The following is a 23,453-nucleotide window of genomic DNA, read 5'->3' as shown; positions in this document are numbered from 1 at the left end:
AAAATTGCATTATTTTTTGCTGACTGGTGCGATCCTTGCAGTACTTTCCATCAAACTGCTGACTCTCCTTTCTTTCAGGCTACATTCATTTCTACATTTCCTCTCATTTATGCATGAGGCAAGGGGAAAAATTGCTTAATATTCTTTATAAATTGGCATATGGTATAGATATTTTTTTTATTTTTACTATATGCAGTGAAATGCAAATGTGTGTGGCTTATTTGCAAATGCTGGCATTAATAACTGATATTTAAACAGGCCAGATTAGCACTTTTACTGATCTATTAAAAAGATTTTTTCCAATCAGTTGCACACTCAAAATCAATTTTAATACAACATGTAAATTGAATTTAATTTTTTTTATATAAAATTGCATTTCTTTGCTTGAACTATTAAATTTACTATTTAATATGTACTTTCCAGCTCACTTGGTTAGAATTTCATTGCTCTTTATCTGTATAAATTTAATTAGCCTTGATATCATCAGTATATTATAGAACTAATTAAAGATTTAGATAAGTGCTGAGGGTGCTTATTTAATACCCTATAAAGTTTCATTTGGAGAGGGAAAATTTCCATCTTTCATTATATCAGCCAGTATGGAGCTGCAAGGAGTGTCTCAGACATTGTTTTTGAAAAATCATTTAATGGGGTTTAATGGATTTATCCTTCTTTTGAAAAGCCATGTAATTACTGTGTATTGCTGCACAATGCAAGGGTGGTTGGAGTTGTTCAGGGAATAGGTTTTGAATGCTACGTGCACGTGTTCCCCTCCGTGATGACGCCACCTGATGCACAGAGATCCCCATGCATCACATCTTCTTAGCAAAGCAACATTGTCCAAGTCACAAGTGACAAACCACGAGAGGGAGGGAAAAGGAAATAAGAAGGAAATTTTAATAAGAAAGTAGTAGATAAGGTAGAGCACAGCAGGTATCAGGATGAAAAGCAGGGAGAGATCTTTTGGAAGAGTAGTTATGTTCTGCACATACCTTACCTTTTCCTTTGCTAATTAGCTCTGCATTTTACAGCTGATGTATCATCTTATGCTTTACAAAAAGGCTTGCAGTAGAGAGAAAACCAAGTGCTTCAGTGACACAGAACTGCACATAGCACCCAAAGGTGTTGGTTGTTTTGGGTTTTTTTTTCCAAAACTAGCCACTAAAACAATGCTGCTTGATCTGCATAGAAGCCAACACATAGGTGACCCAATTTGTATTTAGTGGCTCATATGCTGTCTGTGCGGTTTACATTTTGAAAGGGAAAGTAATTGGATTTTGTAATTTGGTTGTCTTTGATTAGAAGACTGTACTTATACCCTGTTGAGTAAATACACCTACTTTTTTTGCCTGGCTCTGTACCCTGATCAAAGTTGTGTGCTGCAGTCCCAAAAGCAGGTACAGTACCAACCAAGGTGCGAGGGCTTCCTGTCTGTGATGCTGTCTTCTACCTTGGCCAAACGACTAAATTTTTATCTCAGTTTTTCCCACTGTAAAAAAACCCTAATACTATCCTTACATCACAGCCCTGATCACTTATTAAGGGCTGTGATTTGCAGAGGTACCACAGGAGTGTGAAGCACTGTTATATTATAAATTTGGTTTTGTTTCTTCCTCTCATGTTTTGTTTTCATTTGTAAACCATTTCACATCTTGGATGTTTGCATATTTTAGCTTTTTAAGTGCCTTTTATGTTCTTGACACTCCTCCTGTAGTAACACAGCTCAGAGCTGTCAGTGCTTTCTACCCCAAATTGTGCCGTGTGTTGCAGTGAGTGGTGATGGGGCATCTGCCTCTGACTTCTGAGCAGCTGTGAACAAGGTGGGCTCTGGTGCACCTAAAGAAGATGCAGATCATAATGGCATGCAGAAATTTTGGCCTAATTTTAAGTTCCCTCTACAGTCCATGGAGATAAATTAGAGGTGTCCGTTTCTTGGCATGGTTTGTAAGAGGAGCTGTGGTTGACCTAACACAGCAAAAACATCTCTGATGTGGACAGCTAGAGCTGTGTTAAGTCTCCTAAAGCACTCTGGGTTTTTCTGGAGGCACAAGATGGCCGTTACTATTATTGTCCCCAGAACTGCTCCAGATTAATTAAAAATCAAGAAAGAAATCTTAAGAAATTATGATCAGAATATATATTCCCCTGTGGCATAATGTCCTGAGGGTAATGATATTCTTTTGTATGTTTTAGGGCTGTAACTGCATAGAGAACTTGCAGGATGCAGTGTAAGTTGAGCAGCTGTTAGAGAGTGGATATGTGATATAGTGGATACCTTCCATCACTAGTTTCTGTTTTGTTATCATAAGCTCCTAAGATGGAAAAATAACCAGCTTCCACATTTGCAGACTCTTGCTTTAAAATGCCGATCACTGATGCATGTATGCAAACATCATTGCAGTCTTCATGAGGTATAGAAATTACAGTAATTGCTGGTTTATGTGGATTTTGCTTTGCTTGGTATTTCAAGTTTTCAGAGCTTGCTTTTCAAAGTCCTGCATGCTGGAGCTCATCTCTCCTGCCACATCTCCAGTGCCCTGTAACTATCAGCTCCATCTTCATCTCTTTCCCCTCCCCACCTCAAGTGTCTCGTGCTCCAGAGACAGAAACCCCTCCTGGGCTTCTCTTCTTGGTTAAGCCAGTCCTTTCTTCTGCATTACATGAACTGAAGGTACCTCATTTCTTGCTGTATATTCCCTTTTTGCACTCATTTACTTTCCCCATGTATTTAAACGGAATGGTTCCACCAAGATCTGCATGTATCAAGAGTGACTTTATAACTCTAGCTTTGGTCTTTTTTCCTCTTCGCTTGCATGCTCGTTGCTCAGTCTTGTGGTTTTTCAGAGAATCATAGAATGTTTTGGCTTGGAAGGGACCTTTAAACAGTCATCTAGTCCAACCCCCCTGCCATAAGCAGGGACATCTCCGACTAGATCAGGGTGCTTAGAGCCCCATCCAGCCTGGCCTTGAATGTTTCCAGGGATGGGGCATCCACCACCTCTCCAGGCAACCTGTGCCAGTGTTTCACCACCCTCGTCATAAAAAATTTCTTTCTTATATCTAGTCTGAATCTACCCTCTTTTAGGTTTTGTCTAGATTTGGTCTGTAAGTGCTTCGTACTTAACCTTTTTTACTTTTTTATTAGAGTATCTAAGATATTTTGGGTGCTATAAAAGTGACTCCCTAATCCCCAAAAAGGGAGGGAAATGAGGTACAGAATTATTTTTTTCCTGTTCCCTTTGGGTAAGTCAGCAGCCAGACCTGAGTTCTTGCTTTGTGAGTCTGTTTCTGTCTGCACTACTACCGAGTAGACACCCAGCTAGATAATGAAGGAATAATTAAAGTAAGATCCTTTATTCTGAAACATCACACTGTTCATCTGAAGGTCCTTCTCTTAAGAAGAGATCAAGTCATTCTCAGGGGAATCAGAATTTAATTTTGAATTCACTTGGCCACTTTTGAAAAACTTTTTTGTGCACAGGCCTTGGGTTATAGGTTAACATTAGCATTTAAATGGAGAACGGTATTAATAGCCCTTGGAGGAGCTTGTCTCATCCTGATTGCCTTTCCAGAGATTTTTTCTAAATGAAAAAGCCTCTTAATTTTTGTTCTCTTTCTCCAAGAATAGAGTTCAAGAGACCATCTATTTTTATATATATGTTAAAAATCCATCCTTGCAAAATGGCTTCATTGTTGGCAACTTGATGTTTTGTTTTAAAACTGCTATTTAAAAAAACAGCAAAACAAACTCCTTTGCATGCCAGTTGGCTTCTTCAGTTTTGGTTTGCCCATGTGATGTTTTTTCTTGCACCTGGGAACCATTTCCACCAGTGATATTTAACCTTCCCTATCTGCTCTTAGTACAAATGTCTTCTTCATACGATAGTAGGTCTTCCTGGGCCAATTCCAGCCTGTTAAAATGAGTGAAAGAGTACAGTTGTATTTGGGCTTTGGATTAGGCATTATTTGCTCTAAGGTATGTGCTTGCCCTAAAGAAATGCCCAAAGAATTCAAGGGTTCGTTCAGAAATTTTGAACCCAGTCCCATTGCCAATAGTCACAGGAACAGGTCACAGATGTCTAGGATGGTTGACTTGCCAGCAAATGAGATAATCACATGAAGGAGCATTGTAAGGATTAATTTAATTTTTTTTAAGAAAGCAAATCTTTGTCATACAAGCCATCAAAACTAGCTCAATATCCTGTTTAAGCAGGATAGTAAGGACTTTGGACACCTTAAACAGTCCTTCACTCCTCACTCCCCCAAAATATGGCCATCAGCACTGAAGCTGAACGTAAGTGGAGAGTTTGGCCAGGTATTAACCATCCTAAAGAGCTAGAGGCTTGGAGCCAGATTAATGTTTCCTTCCCCTTGTAAAACAGCATTTGTTTATATTTCCATAGCAAATCAGGGGAGATGCTCTTTAAGAATCTCTTTATACACATTTATGTGTATAAAATCGGTTGTATCAGATCGACTCAACAAGTCCCACCTATGCTTTTCAGCATAATACAAATAAATAGTAACTGTGCGAGTAAGCATACAAGCAAAAAGATTTCCCTGATGAGGTGAGTCACCCAGGTCACTTTGTTCCCATCAGCCACATTCCTGACTTGATATTCGGGTGAGTAAATGAATTCAGCTTTCCTCTGTCCTCTTCTTACCCCAAATACCTCACCACTGAAGCACTGGGAGGCTCTTACTGCCCAGGCTGATGATCTGTGTGGGGTAAATCACCTTATGTGTCCTTAGCTGTGCTCACATCAAAGCCGACAGAAGGCCTGGGAAGCTAAATTTGCTTTTTGGTTAGGTATGCTAATCCACTATTATTATTTATTAACCTATTTGTCAGATGATAGAATCAGCTTTTGATGAATATTAATTCTTCCCATTGGTTTTAAATCTCAACTTTAAAAAAAACCACAAAGCAGTTTGCCAGTATTTCACTGAATAGAAATTTCCCTCACCTGTCATCCGTTTGTTTCCCCCATCCCTTACTAACTTGCTTTTCTCAATCTCCTCTTGATAATCAAAAGAGCATTTATAATGGCAGGACAAATACACTTCTGAAAGCAAAATGAAGAGCCTAAATAAAAAATCACAGAACAAGAGGCTCATCCCACTCTCTCTTTCATATTTCATTATTTGATAACATCAGAAGATAAGTCCATCAGAGCTGCTTGGGCAAAGGCAAACAGGAGTGTGTCTGATCAATATTTATTAATACTTTCAAAGACAAGGGAGGCAAAGTTGAGCAGACTTCGTAATGGAGTGAATAATTACTCATGCAAATACAGTTTGGCCAAAGGCAATGCCATGCCAAAGCAACAGTTTTTTAATTGCACCCAATTAAAAATGCATACCTTTCGCTCACTCGTACTGTCTCGCTTGCTTTTTTTTATTTTGTAGGAAATTTTTAATTAAAAAATAATCTGATCCTGAAAAGAGTGACAGATTAATCCTGTGTTTATTAGGTGCAGAATTCTTCAGTAATCCAAGATTTGGGACAGGCTAAAAAGAAAAGGCAGCTGTAAGGACGTGGGGCAAAGATTGGTCTGCATTGATGAGCTTGTCCATTGGTTGGTCTGGGCTGCAGACAGAGCAGCTTTAGTTCTTGTTCCTTCTTCTTTTGAGGTGCAGACAGAGCACCTGTCACCTTGGGAAGGCCATGAGTCCAATGCTTTGGAGCAAAGACTTGCAATTTCTCAGAGATTGCCCCATACAAGATATCCTTTCTGTCAGACATTTTGTTGAAAACCCAGCCAGACCTGGCAAAGGTAAAAATCTCATTTCACATCTCCTCAGCATAAATTCCCTGAAGGTGATCACTGTTTCCTAAATCTAAATCTTCACCTTGGCAATCTTACTGGTTTTTCTACACGTTTTATGTATAACTGTACTGGAGTTGTTGCCAGTACCCTCAAAGTTAACCCTGTATCAGATTTCTGACTGTGTATTAAAGCATCTCAATAAATACCCGAATCTTCTAAAACACTGAGGCTAACAGCAGCTTCTGAGCACTCAGGGAAGGAGCCGCACATCAAGGTGCCAGAAGGATACTATAGAGACATATGATAGATAGCTGCCATTCAAATTTGGGATCTTATTTTCTGCAAGGTCCCACATACAACTGTTTAATCATGTAAAGTTCAAGCATAAACATTACAGGACTAATTATAGCTAAAGAGGGGAGCTGAAATTAAAACTCATCCTCAAACCACTGACCCACAGGGCTTTATCAGTCCCTGCATGTAAGTAGGTGTCCCTTTAACTGCTTTAGCTGAAGAATGAGCTGTGTTTTTCTGGCTGGGAGGGAGTTTACGGTAGTGCCAGTGCTAGCAAGGAGGATGAGTCTGAGGCTCTGCTGTGCCTCTGTCACCTGCCAGTGCATTGCTGCTAATGGAACTGCATGAGATCTGCTATTTTTTGTTTCTTCTGTGTCTACCTGCAAGAGGAGCCAAGATTTAAAGAATATCCATCGGCGATGGCAGGAGGTGGAGTGGACACACAGCCATTTTTCCTGTGACTGGAGATGAGGTTGGGTTTAGTCTCCCTCTCCCTGAATCCAGTATGGAGAAATATGCTGCCAAGGTTTTGTGGCTTCTGCTATTGATGTTTTGTCAAAACCTAGGATTTGCTACTGTGGCTCTGCAGGGGACCACATCAGCTTTGCAAAATCCTTCTTTTCTGAGCCATGTAGGTCTTTTCAATCCCTCTGTCAAACAGTGGCCTTGTTCAGCACTATCAGCATCGCAGTCTGAGTAACAAGAGATGTGAACATTGAGGGGAGTAGAGCAGTAAATCATACCATGTGATGTGGTGGCACTGTAGCTTCTGGGGGACCATGAACTGTGCCGTTCGCTTCCCCATCATAGGAACTGAAATCAATAGCTGACGCAAAGTGACTTGGTGTTACCCAAACCTGATGAGTTTGTAGCTTGTAAGGATTACCCAAATGCCTTCTGCCAATAGCAGCTGATACAGGGAAGTTGCAAGTCTCCGCCATCCTTACCTATCCACCTGTTAATTGTTCCCTCAGCCCAAAATCCCTGCCAAACAGCTGTTACCAAATCTGTTCTCAAGTGGCTTGCATGGATTCCCTTTCTTTTCTAAGGGAAATATTCTCACTGAGACAGCTGGCTGCCCCATTTACCCCCTGCTTCTAGGGGAACGATGTGTCCTTGTAGCAGAAGTCCCCTCAAAGTTCCCTCTGTCTATGACACTGGTAAACTGGTCCTCCATCAGCTCCAGGAGTTTCGTAGCCTGTATCTCAAATGTGTGGAGCCTAACAGTTTGATTGTTTCTTCAGCTTATCATTCATCCCCAGAAGCTATTTCTTAGTTCTGTCTTGTGTGTTCTACATGTATCCTTTCTTGCTCACACACACTCCCTTCTTTTGACCACACAGTGCAAATCCTGTCAGTCCTTGTTCTCTGAATTGATGATTTTGGAGTTCTCTTCCTCTAGCCACAAGCCTTTCCTCCCACCTGATCTCAGCTGGCCCCTGACAGCAGTCATGCTGGTGCAGACTTTCAACCACAGGAGCAAATTCTCAGGTCACAGCAGCAGGTGATATCTTGAAGGGAACAGAGGAGATAAAAATGCAGAGAGCTCTGAAGCCCAGTAGCCTGGCTGTGGTAGCAGGTGAGGCCTGAGACACTCCAAACGTGTAGTTTTGCTACAGCTGCTTACAGTGGTTGCTGCAGTGATTTGCAGTCTGGCAGCATGCTGAACGCTCTCTGCAAAGGCACAGCTAAGCCAGACCTGAGAGCCTGCAAAGTAAAGAACAAAAGAAATTTAATATGCAGCTTTGCCATGTTTGCCCTGATTGCTATTTTAATGCATTCAGAGGAGAGGAAGGGAGGGAGGTGTCAACTTTTTCTGCAGCCCCTGCTCTTGGGTTTTAAATAATTTATTCCACCAAGACCTAAGATTTAGACTGAAGCCTGCCCTTGTGCTCCTGCAGAAGCATGGAGGAGTCATGCAGGGACCTCTTTGTCATCTGCTCAGGCCCAATTCTGCCTTGCTTTATTCTTCAGCCAAACAAGTGCTCGGTACTTGGCTGAAACAAATCCTTGCTGCCATGTGATGCATGTGGACAAGACAAGGATCTTTTCACTTCTCCTTCCTTCCTTGAGCTTTTCAGATCCTTGTTTCTTAAGGGTATGTAACATCTGTAATGAAGCTATCAAGTTAACCAGTTCCTCTAGAAAAAGGGTTACTTTCCATCTATGCACCATTTTTTTTTTATTGTGATACCCCAAACAGACCTAAATCCACAGCCAACGTTCATTGCTTGGTGGAGCTTGCAGCAGTGGAGTCATACGTGAGAGCCTTCCCCTTATCCTTGACCTGGAAGGGTCTGCCCAGGACTGGGGACCCCTCTGCCTAAAGGAGCTTTGTATTTTCACAGCTCCCTCCAGACAGGATGCTTTGTCTTGGTAATATCTAGACCACAGACTCCTGACACCATACCTTACCCTTGGTACAAATAATGAAACTGAGACGCAGAGTGCAGCTGTATGACTTGGAAAGGGCGTGCCAGGAATCCAGAAAAGTGCTACATAAAGGGCACCAGAGTCCTGATTCCCCTCCAGCTGCATGACCTCTAGGCAGTGCTTTCCAGGAGTCACACACTCTTCTCCTGATTTCGAACTTTAATCAGTTTGGGCTATAAAGGAAGGAGGCAAAGAAAAAGTCTCCAAGTGCCCCATCAGCTCTCATTAGTTTTACTAATGGGCTGTGGAGTCAGGGCAAATAACCTGGTCCCACGGCCAGTCCCAGACCATTTCCTCTGCAGTGGTTGGATTGGCAGCTGTCAGAATTGCCCCACTGCTTACCTGGCCCATGACACATTTTCCCTTCCAGTAAGTACTTGCTTAAATTCCCTTCCTTGGAAATCCATTATTTCACTAATGCCACTTTACATTAATTTAAACCAGCCTGTACTGCAGCCTCTATATTATGCCTTCTCTTCAGATGATCATTTACTTATTAGAAGAGGCACCTTGGCTCCTGGCTCCAATTTTATTTTGCATTATTTAGTATTTTTTCTCTCAATCTGTGCATCTCAGTAGCATCTCCGGAGTTTTAGGCTTAGAGCTTTTCCCATGCTTCATGTTAGCATCTCTCTGCAACAGCGATTCATTAGGGACAGGAAAAACTCCACTTCCCCTACCCCTGTGATTCCTTTCCTTTCCAGAAGACTCCTGTTCTTGCAGGCTGAGCTGGCTAGATATACATCTGTGCCTCACAGTGTATATGTGTCTGTATGCATCTGTATGTATATGCTGCTTCCCATACACTGGATTCCAAAGAGTGACATCTGGGCATACAGTAACTGCTAGGAATGAGGAGCCCTCGGTTCCCTGTAGTTTGTGTTTTAGCTGAGAATGGAAGAGTGTGGGGAGCAGATTTGTGAGATTTGCTCGCCTATGCATGTACGTACCCACTTGGCATCTCCTGATGTTCGATAGGAATAGGTTTGAGCTCTTTGTACAACACCCAATGCAGCCGGCTCTGTTCATGTTACTGAAGTAACAGTTCATGGTATTCTACAGAAATAAAGGTGTGGGGCATCAAGTATCACTATTCACCAGAGTGGGGATTTTGTTTGCTTGCTTTTCAGGCAGTATTATGAGATGCTCTACAACACAGCAGATGAGCTGTTAAACCTCGTGGTGGATCAAGGGGTGAAGTACACAGAGCTGGAATACATCTATGCCCTGAATTTACTGCACCGAAGCCAGACAGGTGTGGGAGACCAAACCACCCAGAACATGAGGTTGCAACGGTTAAAGGAGATCATTTGTGAGCAGGCTGCTATCAAACAGGCCACCAAGGACAAGAAAATCACCACTGTGTAATCTGCTCTGTTGCTCGTGTTAACTGAGCGGCAGGGGCTGTCGGGTTGTGGGTCCAAGCCGCTGCCTTTCTGTTATAATCAAAGGCAAAAGCACCTATCTTTTGTGTGGCATTGTACTAGTGAGAAGGGAAGTGCCATTTGAGATTTGGTTTTGGGGTTGTTTGGGGGGTTTTGGTGTGTAATCATGTAATGCTTCCTTAACATGTTCTCCCAGGAGAGACTGCACAGCGGGAACAGGCATCCTGGTGGAGATCTGGGATATTGGGCTTTGCTCTGTTGCTGCTACTTTGTTTGGAGTTGTAAGGCAAGCTACTATCCCTGGCGGGGTGGGAAAAGAGAAGATTTCACACTGGGTTAGGTCAGAGTCTTCAGCGAAAGTTCAGACTACACTAAACAGCACCATGACAGTCAAGCACAGACCTGTTGGTCACGTGTTGGTTTTGAAGCTGTTCCAACAGCGTTGCTGCATGGAGCCTGTTTCAGCTCTGCCAGTACTATTCTCCTCAATTGTAGATTTGTACAATTGTAGATGCATTACATTTTCTGATGTTCCCACTGCAAAGAGATAGAGTTGCTTATTCCTTCAGATAGTGATAAGCCAGTTCTTGTAGTGGGAGGTAACATGGGACCATTTGTTTCCACTTCTACTTTTTCATTATCACAGAGCCATATGGCATCGGTTTCTACAGCGCATACTGCACTGGATGATGGTGGACATGGGAGAAAATTGCCAATGTAAGGTGATAACAAAACTTAACTCTCTTTTTCTGAATATATCTTTTGAGTCTCCCCAGCTCAAAAGATATTTTGTAGTCATCATTTGAGGTACTGGAAGGACATACAGGCTTATGTAGCTCAGCACTAATGATCAGCAAGGGCAAGAGGAGGGCAGATCCTAGCGCTGCAGTCCGAGGTGCACTCAGGTCACCGTTTCTGCCCTGCCTTGACCATATAAAGCCACCTGGTAAAAAGTTCCATACTCAGTGAGGCTGAGGAGTTTATACCATGCCTCCAAGCCAAAAATACACTGCATTTGTATTTGCCAAGTAAATTTTCAACCCAGCTGGGTTTCACATGCTGAGATAGGTTCTCTCTGAGCTGTGCAACTGCTTGCGTATCAGTCTTGAAACTGCAAAATTAAAGGATGTTTAAAGACTCTCCAAAGGCTCTGGGTCTTCGTCTGTTTGTTTGGGTTTTTTTAAGAACTGTTATTTTTGTGATATTTAAAAGATTCCCTTCCAGGTCCAAATTCATATAGCATCCTCCAAGGTTACATCAGTGTGGAAGTGGTCTTCTGAATCATTCAGTCTAAGCCCCAGGTACCACAGGCCAAGCGAACAAGAAGCTTCTCAACCTCCATGGTAAAAGCAGAACCCAGTCATTCTACTTGTTAGGAATCTTCTGGTTTCTATTCTCATTTTATTCATGAACTCAGTTTTTCTTGTGCCAATATTGGCCATTAACTACAAGAGTTCCTTCCTTTCCTTGATGGAGTTGCATGAGTAAAGGTGGAGAACACCGTCATGGTAATGCATATGATGATGTGGGGGCTTTTCTGGGGTAACACATGAGATCTGTATTCACCTGTTCAAACATTAAGATGCGCTGCGGTGCAGATACAGGAAAGCAGGCTATTCTATACCCAGACTTTGGAGGAAGGTAAAGAAGCCGCTTGGTACATGTAAGCCAGGTTTCAAACCCTTTGAGGTACACTGATGGGTGAGGAGCTCTGAATTCAGACTGGACTGCTGTAATCTAATGTCAGACTGTTTGGGATTCCTTTTGGTTTAAATTGCTTAATAACCTGAGGCTCTGCCTTGTCTTCCCCTAGCTGATGTCAAGCTTTGCAGTCCACATTTTCCACCCACTGAGCAGCTGTGCTGGCGGGTGCCATGACAGATTGCATGAAATCAAGATAATTTCATACTTGGGAGTATGTTTGCTTCTAAAGCAAACTATTTAAAGGACTCTTCTTCAGACTGCACCTTACATTGTCCATCATCTTGCAAGATGTAAATACAAAGCCCTGGCTCACGTCTGTGTGCTGGCCTGAGATGTGAGGATTGCATGGCACAAGAACACCAAGGCATGACCGTGGAGAGAAGAGAGGGGGTGGCATACAGGGACTACCTGGTGTAGAGGAAAGAGAAGGTTTTGCAATTGAGGTCATTACAGCATATAATTAACTTGCGTCTCTCTTCTGAAGTGTCCAGACTCCCAGTCCTCTCCAGACCTTCCCAAGGGAAGTTAGTATTCTCTCTGCGTATTGGAGTGGTCACACTAAGGGCATAAAGGGAGTTAGGGTTGCCAGAGGGCACAGAGAGAGGCGTGAGCAGTCTGCAGCGTCTAGGAATCCAGACCCTGAGCACTCTATTTCAGCCGCCCAGTGACTTATGCTACACAAGCTTTCTTGCTGCGTCACGAGATGTTGCTACCAGAATGAATCCTCATCAGCCTTAACAAATCCTTACTGAGTATTTTTTCCCAGGAAGGTAGCTTTTGAATGCACTGTGTTTTCTCACCAACAGGTGTTTCAGAAGTATAACACACAATGAAGGTTATGATCTTTGAAGCATAGAAGTCTCCAGATAGCTCTTGTTTAGGCAGTGCACCTCATTTTGTGTGTGCATGTGTTGGTTTTACCCTGCTGCTTTCCAGGAGACAGCACTAAATAATCAGCAGGCCCATCCTGTGCACAGCACAGTTAGGCTTTGCTAAACCATCTCCCAGGAAGTTTCCCACTGTACGTGCGTTTCTAGGTAGCGCTAATGGCGTGAAAGCAACCTACTTGCTGCAAAGCACCTGGACAATAGGAGCAATGAGGGGGCTATTTTGGCACCGAGCCTCCCTGGAGAAAAAAGAGTTCACTTGCAAGGTGTCTGGCTTGTGTGCTGGGTGTTTGTTGCAAATCCTCTCACGCTAATAGGGGTTTGTGTGGGTGGGGGAGAGATATTTTGGGAACGCTTTTTGTTTATGAAGCTGTTACTGTGGCTAGAGTCAAGCTGTTACATTTAATAGTAAATAATTATTCAGACAAGACGCTGGCTTATCCGCTCACAAACTCCACACACACTCACAGGCACCCATCTGAAGCCACAGTCAGGAGGCCAACCCCGAAAGTGGCTGGAAGAAGAGGGTGGTACTGACACACCAGTGGCTTCTAAGTAGGTGTTTGGAAAGTCCCTTGAGAGCACGTTGTGTCACCCAGGCAGCTGTGTAATCCTGTGTTCTTCATACAGCAGCCGCCACCCTTTTGGGTTTGGTCCAGGTCACACAGTCCCTTGTTGATGCTCATATGCTGTCATGGTCTTGTGCAGATCTGTCCTGAATTTTACTAGTGCTTATAGATTCAACAGAAGGACAAGTCTCCTGAGAGTACCAGCCCTTGGGAAACTTTATGACACTAGCTTACCAGCATTTACTTTTCCTTTCTTTGGTGTGTTGTTTTCCACTAACTACTTCTGCATCCCAGCCTGTGGAACCCAGTCACGCAGATGGGGCATTTATAACACATTCACAGTGGAAGACGGTTTCCCAAACCACATGAGGGTGTTGCAAACTGTGCAAATGCCCAGGAACCCCCTTTATATCAGATCTGAGCTATGCACAGCGCAACTTAACGCCACTGCTGCCCTGAAGGAGGGACCCAGCCCTCAGTCTGGTACCTGCTTACAAGACCACAGATAAGATCTCTGGTTCTTCTCTCTGCACGAGTTCTTGTCCACAAGGAGGTTTGCAGTCCTGATGTGACCTTGCAGGCACAAAGTTTTATGGACAAGGCCTAGAGATTTTGTTTTGTAATGCACCACGAAATGCTGTCGGCTCCACCAGTGCTTAGAGTAACCATTTTATGAATGTGGCCATTTTAGTGCTTAAAGAGACAAGGAAATACTTCTCCAGACTGCAAAATGAAATATTTTCATGGGGGCTGTAAAAATTCATGAGGGTTTGACAATTTCCTTTTTACAGCCTCATAATCTTTACTGGGTTTTAATTATCACGCTATTTTGAAGCCTGCATCAGACGCAGTAGCAGAAGTGAAAGGTAAAGCAAAGTGCTCTGGTGTCTCTCACAGTTGTGTATCAGTCACCAGCTTGTCCTCTCCCAAGTGCCTCCTCCCTCTTGACATCCTCTTGTTTAAGGATGATATAAACCTGCCTGTCTGACAGATAGACATACAAATGTATGTATGTGTGTACACGCATGTGCACAGATAGACAGATAGATAAGCCCCCCAGGGACATCATGCTGTTGGTCCTCCCAACCTCATAATCCGTCATACAAGTGATGAGCGCAGCCATTCAGAGACAGCACTGGCTGGAAAGGTTTGCTGAGCAGTCATTCCACTGAGATTCTCTTTTTGCCTTTTATTGGCTGCATTTTTATTTTATTAGCCTGAGTCATAATTGCAAATTTCTTTTTAAATGTGGTAGATAGCAATAAAGGGGAGGGCACTCAGACAGAGAGCAGGGGAGAGTTGCCAAGAGGAAATTAGCACTGCAGTAATGTTGATTCTATTGCTCTTAGACAAGCAGGGAGCTTTTGGGGCGGGGGGAAGGGAGTCATTTTACTGAGCTGGGACATGGAAAAGTCACACAAATGGCCACTTGCACAATGATACTTAGTCCTGGGGATTAATTCCCGTAGTGGAATAATGCAGTATGATACACAAGCCCCATCCACCACTGCAGACCTTGGCCACAAAGCTGACTGTGCTCTAATTCATTACCAAGGATTCATCCTACTGCACTTTAAATGCCTACTGACCCACATCAGTTATAGCACAGTAGCAACTTGAGCCTCAGACGTGGCTGGATGTCCAACCGCTACATACGTGCGTAACAGAGGATGTTCTGCCCTGAAGAGTTTGCGCTCCAAATAGGCGTGACAGATCATAAACTCAAAAGGAAGCTGAGATGCAGGGAAGTCAAATGTTCTCCAGGCCATGGTCCCTGGTGTACTAGCCCTGCTCTTTCATTGTTGGGCAAAACTGTCATTCTGAGCTGGAGATGCCTGTGGCCTGCAGTTCATCAGTTCATGTTTTAGCTTTTTGCATCAAATAGGGAGCGTGCTCAGAAATAAGGCATTTTATTTTCTGTTCCTTCCTTTGCTGATTGGATCTAACAACTGAGCCAGGACAAGGAAAAAAAAAAAAAGAAAAAAAAAAGGTAGCTGCAGCCAGCATTTAGTCATTAAATTTGCTTTTGGATGACCTGTGTGAAATTCATCAGAAGTGATTTATTGGGAAGTTCATTGCATCGGTGTTCATTATTTACTCTGTTAGGCTTAGGCGCAGTGGCAATCAGTGGAGAAAATTGGACTGTTAGGGCTTTGGACTTCAGTGTTTGTAATTTCCTCTACCAAGTTGCAGCATGAAATATATTTGGCACAGACAAATCACTCCCTCTGCTGCTACAGCTCAGTGTGCTCATCCGTCCGATGGCACCCAGCCATCCTTGTGGCTCTGACAATTGGAGAGGTGAAAGCAGGTCTGGGGGAAAAAAAGAGAAATAGAAAGCAGCCTGAATCCCAAACACTTCCAAAGGCCTGCAGTGACTTAAATTAAAACCACAGTTATTTTTCATGCCTCTGCAGCTGAGACAAAGCTACTGCTCTTGCTCCTGGCTAAGTTCCCCCTCCATCGCTGGACTCTGATAAGCACAAGCAGGCCAGGGCTGAGCTGAGCAGTACAGGGACTAACAGCCAGAGGATCCACAAGAGAGAGGCTGATGGAGATCCAGTGATATTTGTGTTACACACATTGCGTTTTCCTGGTCATCCAGGGGAAGATGCAAGAGGAACTGGCCTAGAGATGAAATACGTCTCCACAGGTCTCTCCCTCCCTCGGTAGCTGTACTGTTTGCTGGGCCCCTGCCCAATTAAAGACACCTTGCAATGAAAAACAACACATGACATTGCAGTGCCTTCCTGGCTCTGAACATAGCTAACCCCATCAGCTCTGTAATAACCAGACATCATCTCTCTGATCTTCTCTTAGCAGGATTGGCTGTCAGAGTCTTCGTCCCCTCGTGCTAAGGTACAGTTTGCAAGGCACCTCTGATCCCCCACGGTGCCTGGTTCGTCCCCTGCCTGCTATCACATCCTACCAACACCAGCAAGGGACCAGAGGAGAGCAGAGTTTCTGAGACACGACAGGTTGGGTGCAGACAGTGTTGTACTGAAGTGAGATGTCATCTCCTCATTGGGACAGACATTAGGGAAGGAGGTTTGTTGCCACCTTGCCCTCCTGGGCAAACTCCCCAGTGGGCTCAGACTGTCAGAAAGACAGGGAGCTCATGAGAGAGACCTGGGCTCCCCCAAGCCCCTCTGACCCCTCATCCAAAACTTTTAAGACTATTGCTTTGCTCATGCAGGGTGTTGGCAGCTATCCCCACATAGGGACTTCAAATGCAAGGCAGCCGGCACACACACACTCTGCAACTCCCCCAGTGGAAAAGCTCAAGGAGCTACAGCAAGAAATACAAGAGAACCAAGAGGAAATTAGTAATCCCAAGCCACTGGCTGCAGGGAAATGATTTAAGGAGTTTGGCGGTGCTCCCAGCAGGCTGAATACCAGTAACACTGCCATAGGAATAAGCTGAAGGGGGAAGGTGTCAAATAGACTGACACATCTGCCCCATCACCATGAAAACTAGGACCTGCAAAGCTGGGTTAAGCATGATTTGAGCAGCATGCAACCCGTCTGTTTTACACCTTACTTCTCCTCCTACACAGGAGCACCAAGGCAGCATTTCAGGTTCCCCCTTCCTCCCTACATCTAGCTGGGTCCTTTTATTGCTTGGTGCTTCTTGGTGAATCACCAATGAGTGAATTTGCATGGGGCTTTTGCAAGCGCAAAGAGCTATCCGAGTGTTAAGGCTGCCTATAAATCTGCTTTGCATCTGGCATGTATTTGGGAGCTGATTGTTTTTATAATTGAATAGTAAATCAATGTATTTAAGGCCAGTGTTTGCTGTTAACACTTCTGAGTATAAAATGCTCCCTCTGTCAATAGTGGAAAGGTTTTATTAGAATAATAATGGCTGATTTAGAGCTTCAGTTCTGGGTTTGGTTTTGGGGTCTTTTTTTAATGCTCTGTTCAGTGTTTGCTGTTCCAGAGCCAGGAGAATTTGGGGAACGTTTCACAATACAGCCAAGCGCTATTTGAAACGCAACGTGAGACTGAATGTCTGGGGAAACATCTCTCATCCTCTGGCACATCAGCCCCTTCGGCAATGAGGGAACAGCAGATTAGCCAGTTTTCCTTTATTAGTACAGCTGGAGTAATTTCTCACCTGCCTCCATCTCCTTTAAGCTTGCAGCTTGAGAAACTGAGTGCAGTGAGGGCTTTTCTAGACCTGTTTTTGGGACGGAATCTACCTCAAACCACTGATCTTCACTGAGACAGGCTGGCCATGATGTGGGTTGCATTTCCTCTTACCCTCCTGGCTACCAGCCAGCCATTCTCCTTTCACTGACTGAATGTTGGCCTAGAAGATTTATCTCTCCTTGGTGCATCCAGAAATCCCCCTTCTCACATGAAAAGCAGGAACATGTCAGATGAGGCTGTGAATAACTAAGCCTGTATCCTGAGCTGTTGCTCATTAATCACTCAGAAGAGAAGCCCAGGCATTTAGGGGAACTGTCAAAGTCCCTCATCTGCATGATTAGCTCTTTCCCAGCTGATTACAGAAGAAGGACACTCTTTGAACAGCTGCTGTGTTTTTAATGATTCCTTAAACGTGAGTAGATTACCCCAAACACTCTGGGCAACCAGAGGCAAGACCTTGTGCCATCCTCCCCCCTGCCCTTTAATGGATCAAGAGAATCTGCATTACTGAATGCAGAGGCTGGATGGAAGAACACCAAAACGTCCATGGGCACACAGCCACTGACTCCCACAGGGGGGTCAACCCTGCCATGGGGAGGACATGGAGGAGGGAAACGTTGAGTAAGGGTGGTCTGAGCACAGAGATGATAATAGGGGACTGGAGGGGGTGCCTTACAGATGATTGGTCAAATATGGAGACAGATGGTGACATGGGACCTGACAGATCTTCTGCAGCAACTGGGCAGATGCTCCCTCCCCTCCACGGATCCAGTGGTCACAACAAGCAGTCAGTAGTGTTCCACTGTGGCCAGGGTGGCTACTCAGGTGAGTAAGGGCTCCTGCTGCTAGGACGAGTTGCCATGTTCTGATGTGAAGCCCTGCAGACCTGCATGTTCAGAGATGGCCACTGGCAGTCCATGAAATCGTGGTCCTCTGGCTTTTCTGTCACATTCCTCTCCCAAGCCATCTGTGCCTGCTCATCCCAACGGAACAGTTCCTTGTGCAGCTGTGCTGCAAATTTGCATCCCCAAATTTTGACTAAGTGGTGGCAATAAGCCAGGAGAGCTGGTTGCAAACAGATGCAGATGAGCAAGACAGGCTGGTACAAAGATCTTCAAACAGGACAGGCACCAAAGGAATCAGCTTGTAGATGAGCTGTGTGAATATACAAGCACAGCCCTTTCCCTGGAGGCTGAGACCACCACATGCTCCAGCACCCACCACCACTGCCCCCTCAGTGTCACACATGCAATGAGACAAAGAGTCTCATTGTGCTTGCCCTATGGTGGCAAAGGCTGTGTGCACAGCACACAAGGCCCAGCTGTATCGAACACATGCCACAGTGTTAATAAGGAGCAGCTTGTGGGTGGTGTTTGAAGATTATTTACATATAAATAAGTACTGCTAAGACCTCCACCATGCTCATCTGACAACTTCAAAGGCACCGGTACAAAGTCAAACCCCACAACTCTGTGCAGTGCCACTCAGATGTGACCCTTGTCCATGGAGGTACAGGGTGGCTGCCAGCAAATGGCTTCTCTGATGTTCGTGGCCAGCCTTGCTTTTCAGGAGCAGCCAGGTGAGGACAATAATGAAGCAAACCAGGGGAGAAAGGGTAATACTTCGGGGGTGGGAACACCAAACCCTGCCAAGAAATGGTACCCACCCAAGACCACAGAGAAGCTGGAGCTAAAAGGTGATAGCAGCTGCTGGGGACACAGAGGAATGAAGGCAAGGCAGAGGGAAGTGCATGAATCATTGACAAGGCATAAAACCCAACATGGCTCCTGGAAGAAGATGGACAGACAGCTGTCAGCCCTTTGGGATGGCCGTGCTCAGCTTTCAAAGTGTAATTTGCACTATGTGATTTATGGAGGGAAAAGCTCAATTTTTCATCCTTTCTACTAAGGAAGGAGAACATATCCTAGGTAATCCCCTGGCTGGATGGGTTGTGCTGGACCAGGGATGTGGCACTAGAAGGATGATGTCTGGGGTGACAATTTCCACCACCTCAGCTATTTTCTGCGTCCACCAAAATTCCCATTACCACCTAGGTATTTTGTTTCCCCAAGACTGCTTCTTTTTTTTTTTTTTAATGGCCTAATTCAGGAACAATCTGTCTCTAGCCCAAAATACATAAGGCTAATTTCATTTCAGTTGCCATCCCCCAAGGAGAGGGGTCTTAAAGGAGCCATTTCATCTTGGAGCACGTGAGCAGGCAGCCGGTCCCTACATTGCCAAACCAAACAGATGGGGTGGGGAGAGACAGGGAGGGAGGACAAGTGTTTCTGAGGTTTTAATAATCCCTTCTCCTGTCTGAATCATCACAAATCCCAGTGGAAGGGCAGGCATTTTCCAGATGGTAGGAAATAAACTCTGGGACACTTCCATGCTGAGAACTCATTAGCCCTGCTGGCTCTGCTCCAAGCTCAATGGAAGTCCATGTAAACTGTATTTGGACCTGCTCTTTTTCTATCATCTGTTCCCATGAAATCTCCAGCCCCATCTTACACAGACAGGCTGCCCAGCTAGCTATTAATTTGATTACACGTGGCCTTTGCCTCTTGGAGAGCTTGGAGCTCGGGCAAGTTCCTTCCCATAAACCTACGGCCTGCTAATCCAAGCATCTCAGCTGCCTTCACACCACCCATCTGCTCGCCACTCGTTTGATGCTAACCTGCCCATGCGGAGCCTGGGGAATAGTGAGGAATTTGGCTGGCTTCCAGGTTGCAAAGGCAGAGCGCTGGACAGAAAATAAAAAAGTATATACGCACATGCACACAAAGGGCTTTAAGCCCAACCACAGCCAAATGCTGCTACTGTACTTTGCATGGGCTGCAGTGGTGTTCTCTGTCCTACCACTGCACACCCCGTGCACCCCACAAACTGGGATTCTGCCAGGCAGTAGCTGCCCTTGGTGGCTATCACTGCCACCCACCACAGATGACAGGGCCTCCAGAGCAGTCACAAGGCTCCAAGTCAGCCCCTTCTGCCCTGAGTCTCCAACAGCCATTAGCTGAGTGACAGGTAAGCCACCTGAGCAGCACCAGGTCCTGGTTGGGCTCTGCTGCTGTAGGTGTTTCTGGCTGCGGTAGCAACCTGGCTCAGTAGGCAGGGCGCTCCTCCTTGTGTGGTTGCAAGATGTCAGACAAAGTTGTACTCTAGAATAAAAGGTTTTCTGCAGGTTTTTCTCTCTCCGAAACCTCATAGCTTTTCCATAGCACAAAACTTGTTTGCAGATTTCTCAAAGCCCTTTAACGGTCCTTTAAACAAGCCCCAGCTAGAGACAGATGTTTCCACAACCCAGGTGAAAAGTGGCCCACTTCCTATGAGGGTGACCCAATTCTGTTTTAAAACATGGGAGGCACAGTAGGAAAACCCCCATGTCAATTGAAAGAGACAGTAGGACTGTTCTGTTTCATTGCAGCAGTGTTTTACACAGTGGAAGCCGTTTCAAAGAGGTCCATGCAGTGTAAGGCTCCACGAAGCAGCTGGTGCTGCAGAGCAGACTGGCTGGCCATGTCGGGTTCAGCCCTCCTGTGCCATTGCAGCCCAATGTGAGTGACTCAACACTGCAAGTGAGTGGTGGGGACGGGCAGCAATTGTTTCACCCATGAACTATGCCGTTGGGCTGCTAGCAGGGCACGTGGTGGCTGACAGTCATGTCCTGTGGACACAGGGAGTTACAGCACAGGATGGAAGCAAGTGCTGCTCACGTCAAAAAGTGACTTTCCCTGTTTGCAGAAGGTGAAATCTGCAGATGTAGACTATAAATGGTATGGGTTTGAAAAGAATATCCTAGTTATCATGAAAGCTTGAAACAGCTACAGCTGCCCAGTAGGGAGCAAGTAACTGCTGTCCTCAAGCAGCTCCTGCTTGGCTTTGTAGCTCTGGTGATTCAGAAATTGTTCTCCTATGTCACAACAAATCCAAAAGCCTCCCAAAACATATTCCCAGATAGGTTCCCTCCTTCCCTTTCAGGATTTTCTATCCTTTCCTGACCTCTCCAGCCCTTGCCTTTGCCACCCATCCCTGAACACAGTCCTAGACATGCACCAGCTGGAGAAGAGCCTTTGCAGGGCAGCCTGTGCCCAGAGGGCACAAGGTGCTTAGTGGAAAAGGAGTAAATCCTATTAAGGGTTTTAACATTTATGGCCAGCCAGATAATGAAGGAAGATAATTTGGTGTAGCTTTATTGCAGTTATCATAATGTTTCCCTGAAGGAAAAAGATAAAAATCCATGGATAAAGTCCATAAGAAGTTTTTATATCTTCCTCTTTTAATTTTTTTTTAAGCAGTAGCCATTGCAGTCAAAGATGAGTGTCATCTTATGAAACACAGGAAAGGCAATTATGTGATGTTGAAACCCAGAATTACAAGACTCTCAAGGCTCACCTGGCTGTCATGACCCATGCAATAAGCAGGAATACTTAATCCCCAGTATTAAATTGTTTTATCTTGTGGAGCAGTGCTTTCCCCATGTTTATCTCGCAAGGACCTGTACTTTGAGACATCCCAGCACGTTCTCTTCCTCCCCTCCTCTATTATTTTCTGGCTTTACTTTCTCATTTTACTCTGTTCTGCAATGTAAGAAGAAAGGCAGATGATGGACTGGGAATGGAAGAGGCCTAAAATGAGAGAAAACATTTTTTTTCTTTTTTTTATTCTGCACTAATGAAGTTGTGGAACTAGCTGCCACAGGGCATGACTAGAGCCAATAGGTTACTGTGCACAACTCAACTAATCACAAAACATGCTCACACAAAACTCAAATATCTTTAGCATCTTTACTTACGATTTATATTAAGAGTCGATTCGTATCTGTAAGACATTTTTTGTAGCCCAAAGCTTGTTGTTGGCTGCAGTTGGGGATTTTTATTTCTTCCCCTGAAACATGATGTGATGAGCTTTCTGTTTTCTCAAACTAACAAATCAGTGATTTTAACACAGTGCAGCGGTGCTTTGTGGGGCTAAACAAAACCATCATCCCAGAGAGTTTGCAGCACCAACTTCCACTCCAGCAGCTTTCACCCATGGGTGTCCTCACACCCCACGAGCCCAACCGTGGAAACAGTCAGGCCTTTGCGGTGATAAAAAACCAGGACAACAAGCAAAGATATTTCAAAAGCCATCATTTTACTTTCCCCTGCTCTGACAGCCTGATTATTTCCCAAATGTTTCCAGCAAAATTATTAAGATTTTTTCCACCAGCTCTGAAATGTTACTCTTTTCTTAAGGAAACACATTACTTCACCATTTCAAACAGCCCTCACCCCTGCAGATGGCTGTGCTTCCCAGTATAAATGATCAATGCCACCAGTCTTCCCAGACAAAAACTAGTAAGACCAGGACCGGCCTATGACTAAAACAGCTAACTAGAATTCAGGGCTACAGACTGCCCGCACAGCCCTTTTCCTCGAGCAAAGTTGCCACCTTGCACAGAGCCCATTTTGGCCTGGGGCTTTGCGGCTGGGTAACGGTGCCCTGAAGATTCTTTGTCTGGCAGTATTGACGTTGCATCCTGATCTGGAACAAGCAAGTGGAGGCGAACACACGCTTCCCCGTGCTGTGGAGGAGTGGGGAAAAAAAGAGACAAGCAGGGCTGTGTGAGCGGGGCTGCGAGCCGCAGGGCGCCGCCTGAGGAGGACGCCGATGGGGCGGACTACAACTCCCAACATGCTCTGCGGCTGGGCGGCCAGAGCCAGAGAGCCCTGCGCAAAGAACTACAACTCCCGCCGTGCACCGCTCCACCCGCCGCTTTCCTATTGGCTGACTGGCTGGCTGGCACGAATCCCCGTGCCCTCAGGAGGAAAGGCGCTTCTCCCGTCTCCAGGACAACGGGAGAGCAAACAAGATGGCGGCGGCCTGGTCGGAGGGGTGGGGGGGAGGTGTTTGAGTGCCAAATACCGAGTGTGCGGCTCTCTCCGTGTTCTCGGTTCTTCTTACAGCTCATGGCGGGGGACGAGGAGAAGCAGGGAGAGGGCAGCCTCGAGAAGCAGCCTCCTCCTTCTCAGGGTCCTCAGCAGCACCTCTCCCAGTGGCTGCCTGGGAAGCTATCCCAGGACAGACCCAGCCTGCGGCCTCCACAGCTCAGCCTGCCTCACCGAGAGACCGAGCAGGAGGAGGATGGCAAAGAGGAAGAGGAGTCACAGCGCACAGAGGTTCAGTGCCCCCCAGCTGTTTGGGGAGGGACGTGCTCGTGAGGGAACTAGCCCTTTCCCACCTTACCGCTCAGTGTTGCTGTGTGGGAAAGAAGGG

General features: G+C 45.2%; 2 protein-coding genes across 2 annotated transcripts in view; both read left to right on the top strand.

The window, feature by feature from the left end:
• EXOC4 (exocyst complex component 4) overlaps positions 1-11,023 on the top strand; it is a 412,836-nt gene extending 401,813 nt beyond the window's left edge. The window contains exon 18 of the mRNA XM_080393436.1: positions 9,629-11,023. Coding sequence (XP_080249562.1) covers positions 9,629-9,866 — 238 coding nt within the window. The 3' untranslated portion in view covers positions 9,867-11,023. The remainder of the gene's footprint in view (positions 1-9,628) is intronic.
• A 104-nt stretch (positions 11,024-11,127) lies between these two features.
• The window catches only part of LRGUK (leucine rich repeats and guanylate kinase domain containing), a 53,266-nt gene continuing 40,940 nt past the window's right edge, over positions 11,128-23,453 (top strand). The window contains exon 1 of the mRNA XM_080393441.1: positions 11,128-23,356. Coding sequence (XP_080249567.1) covers positions 23,147-23,356 — 210 coding nt within the window. The 5' untranslated portion in view covers positions 11,128-23,146. The remainder of the gene's footprint in view (positions 23,357-23,453) is intronic.

This window comes from Falco punctatus, assembly GCF_963210335.1.
Source record: "Falco punctatus genome assembly, chromosome: 6".
Classification (NCBI taxonomy): domain Eukaryota; kingdom Metazoa; phylum Chordata; class Aves; order Falconiformes; family Falconidae; genus Falco; species Falco punctatus.
Note: the sequence above shows the minus strand (reverse complement) of the source record. Positions and strands in the feature narration are given on the sequence as shown.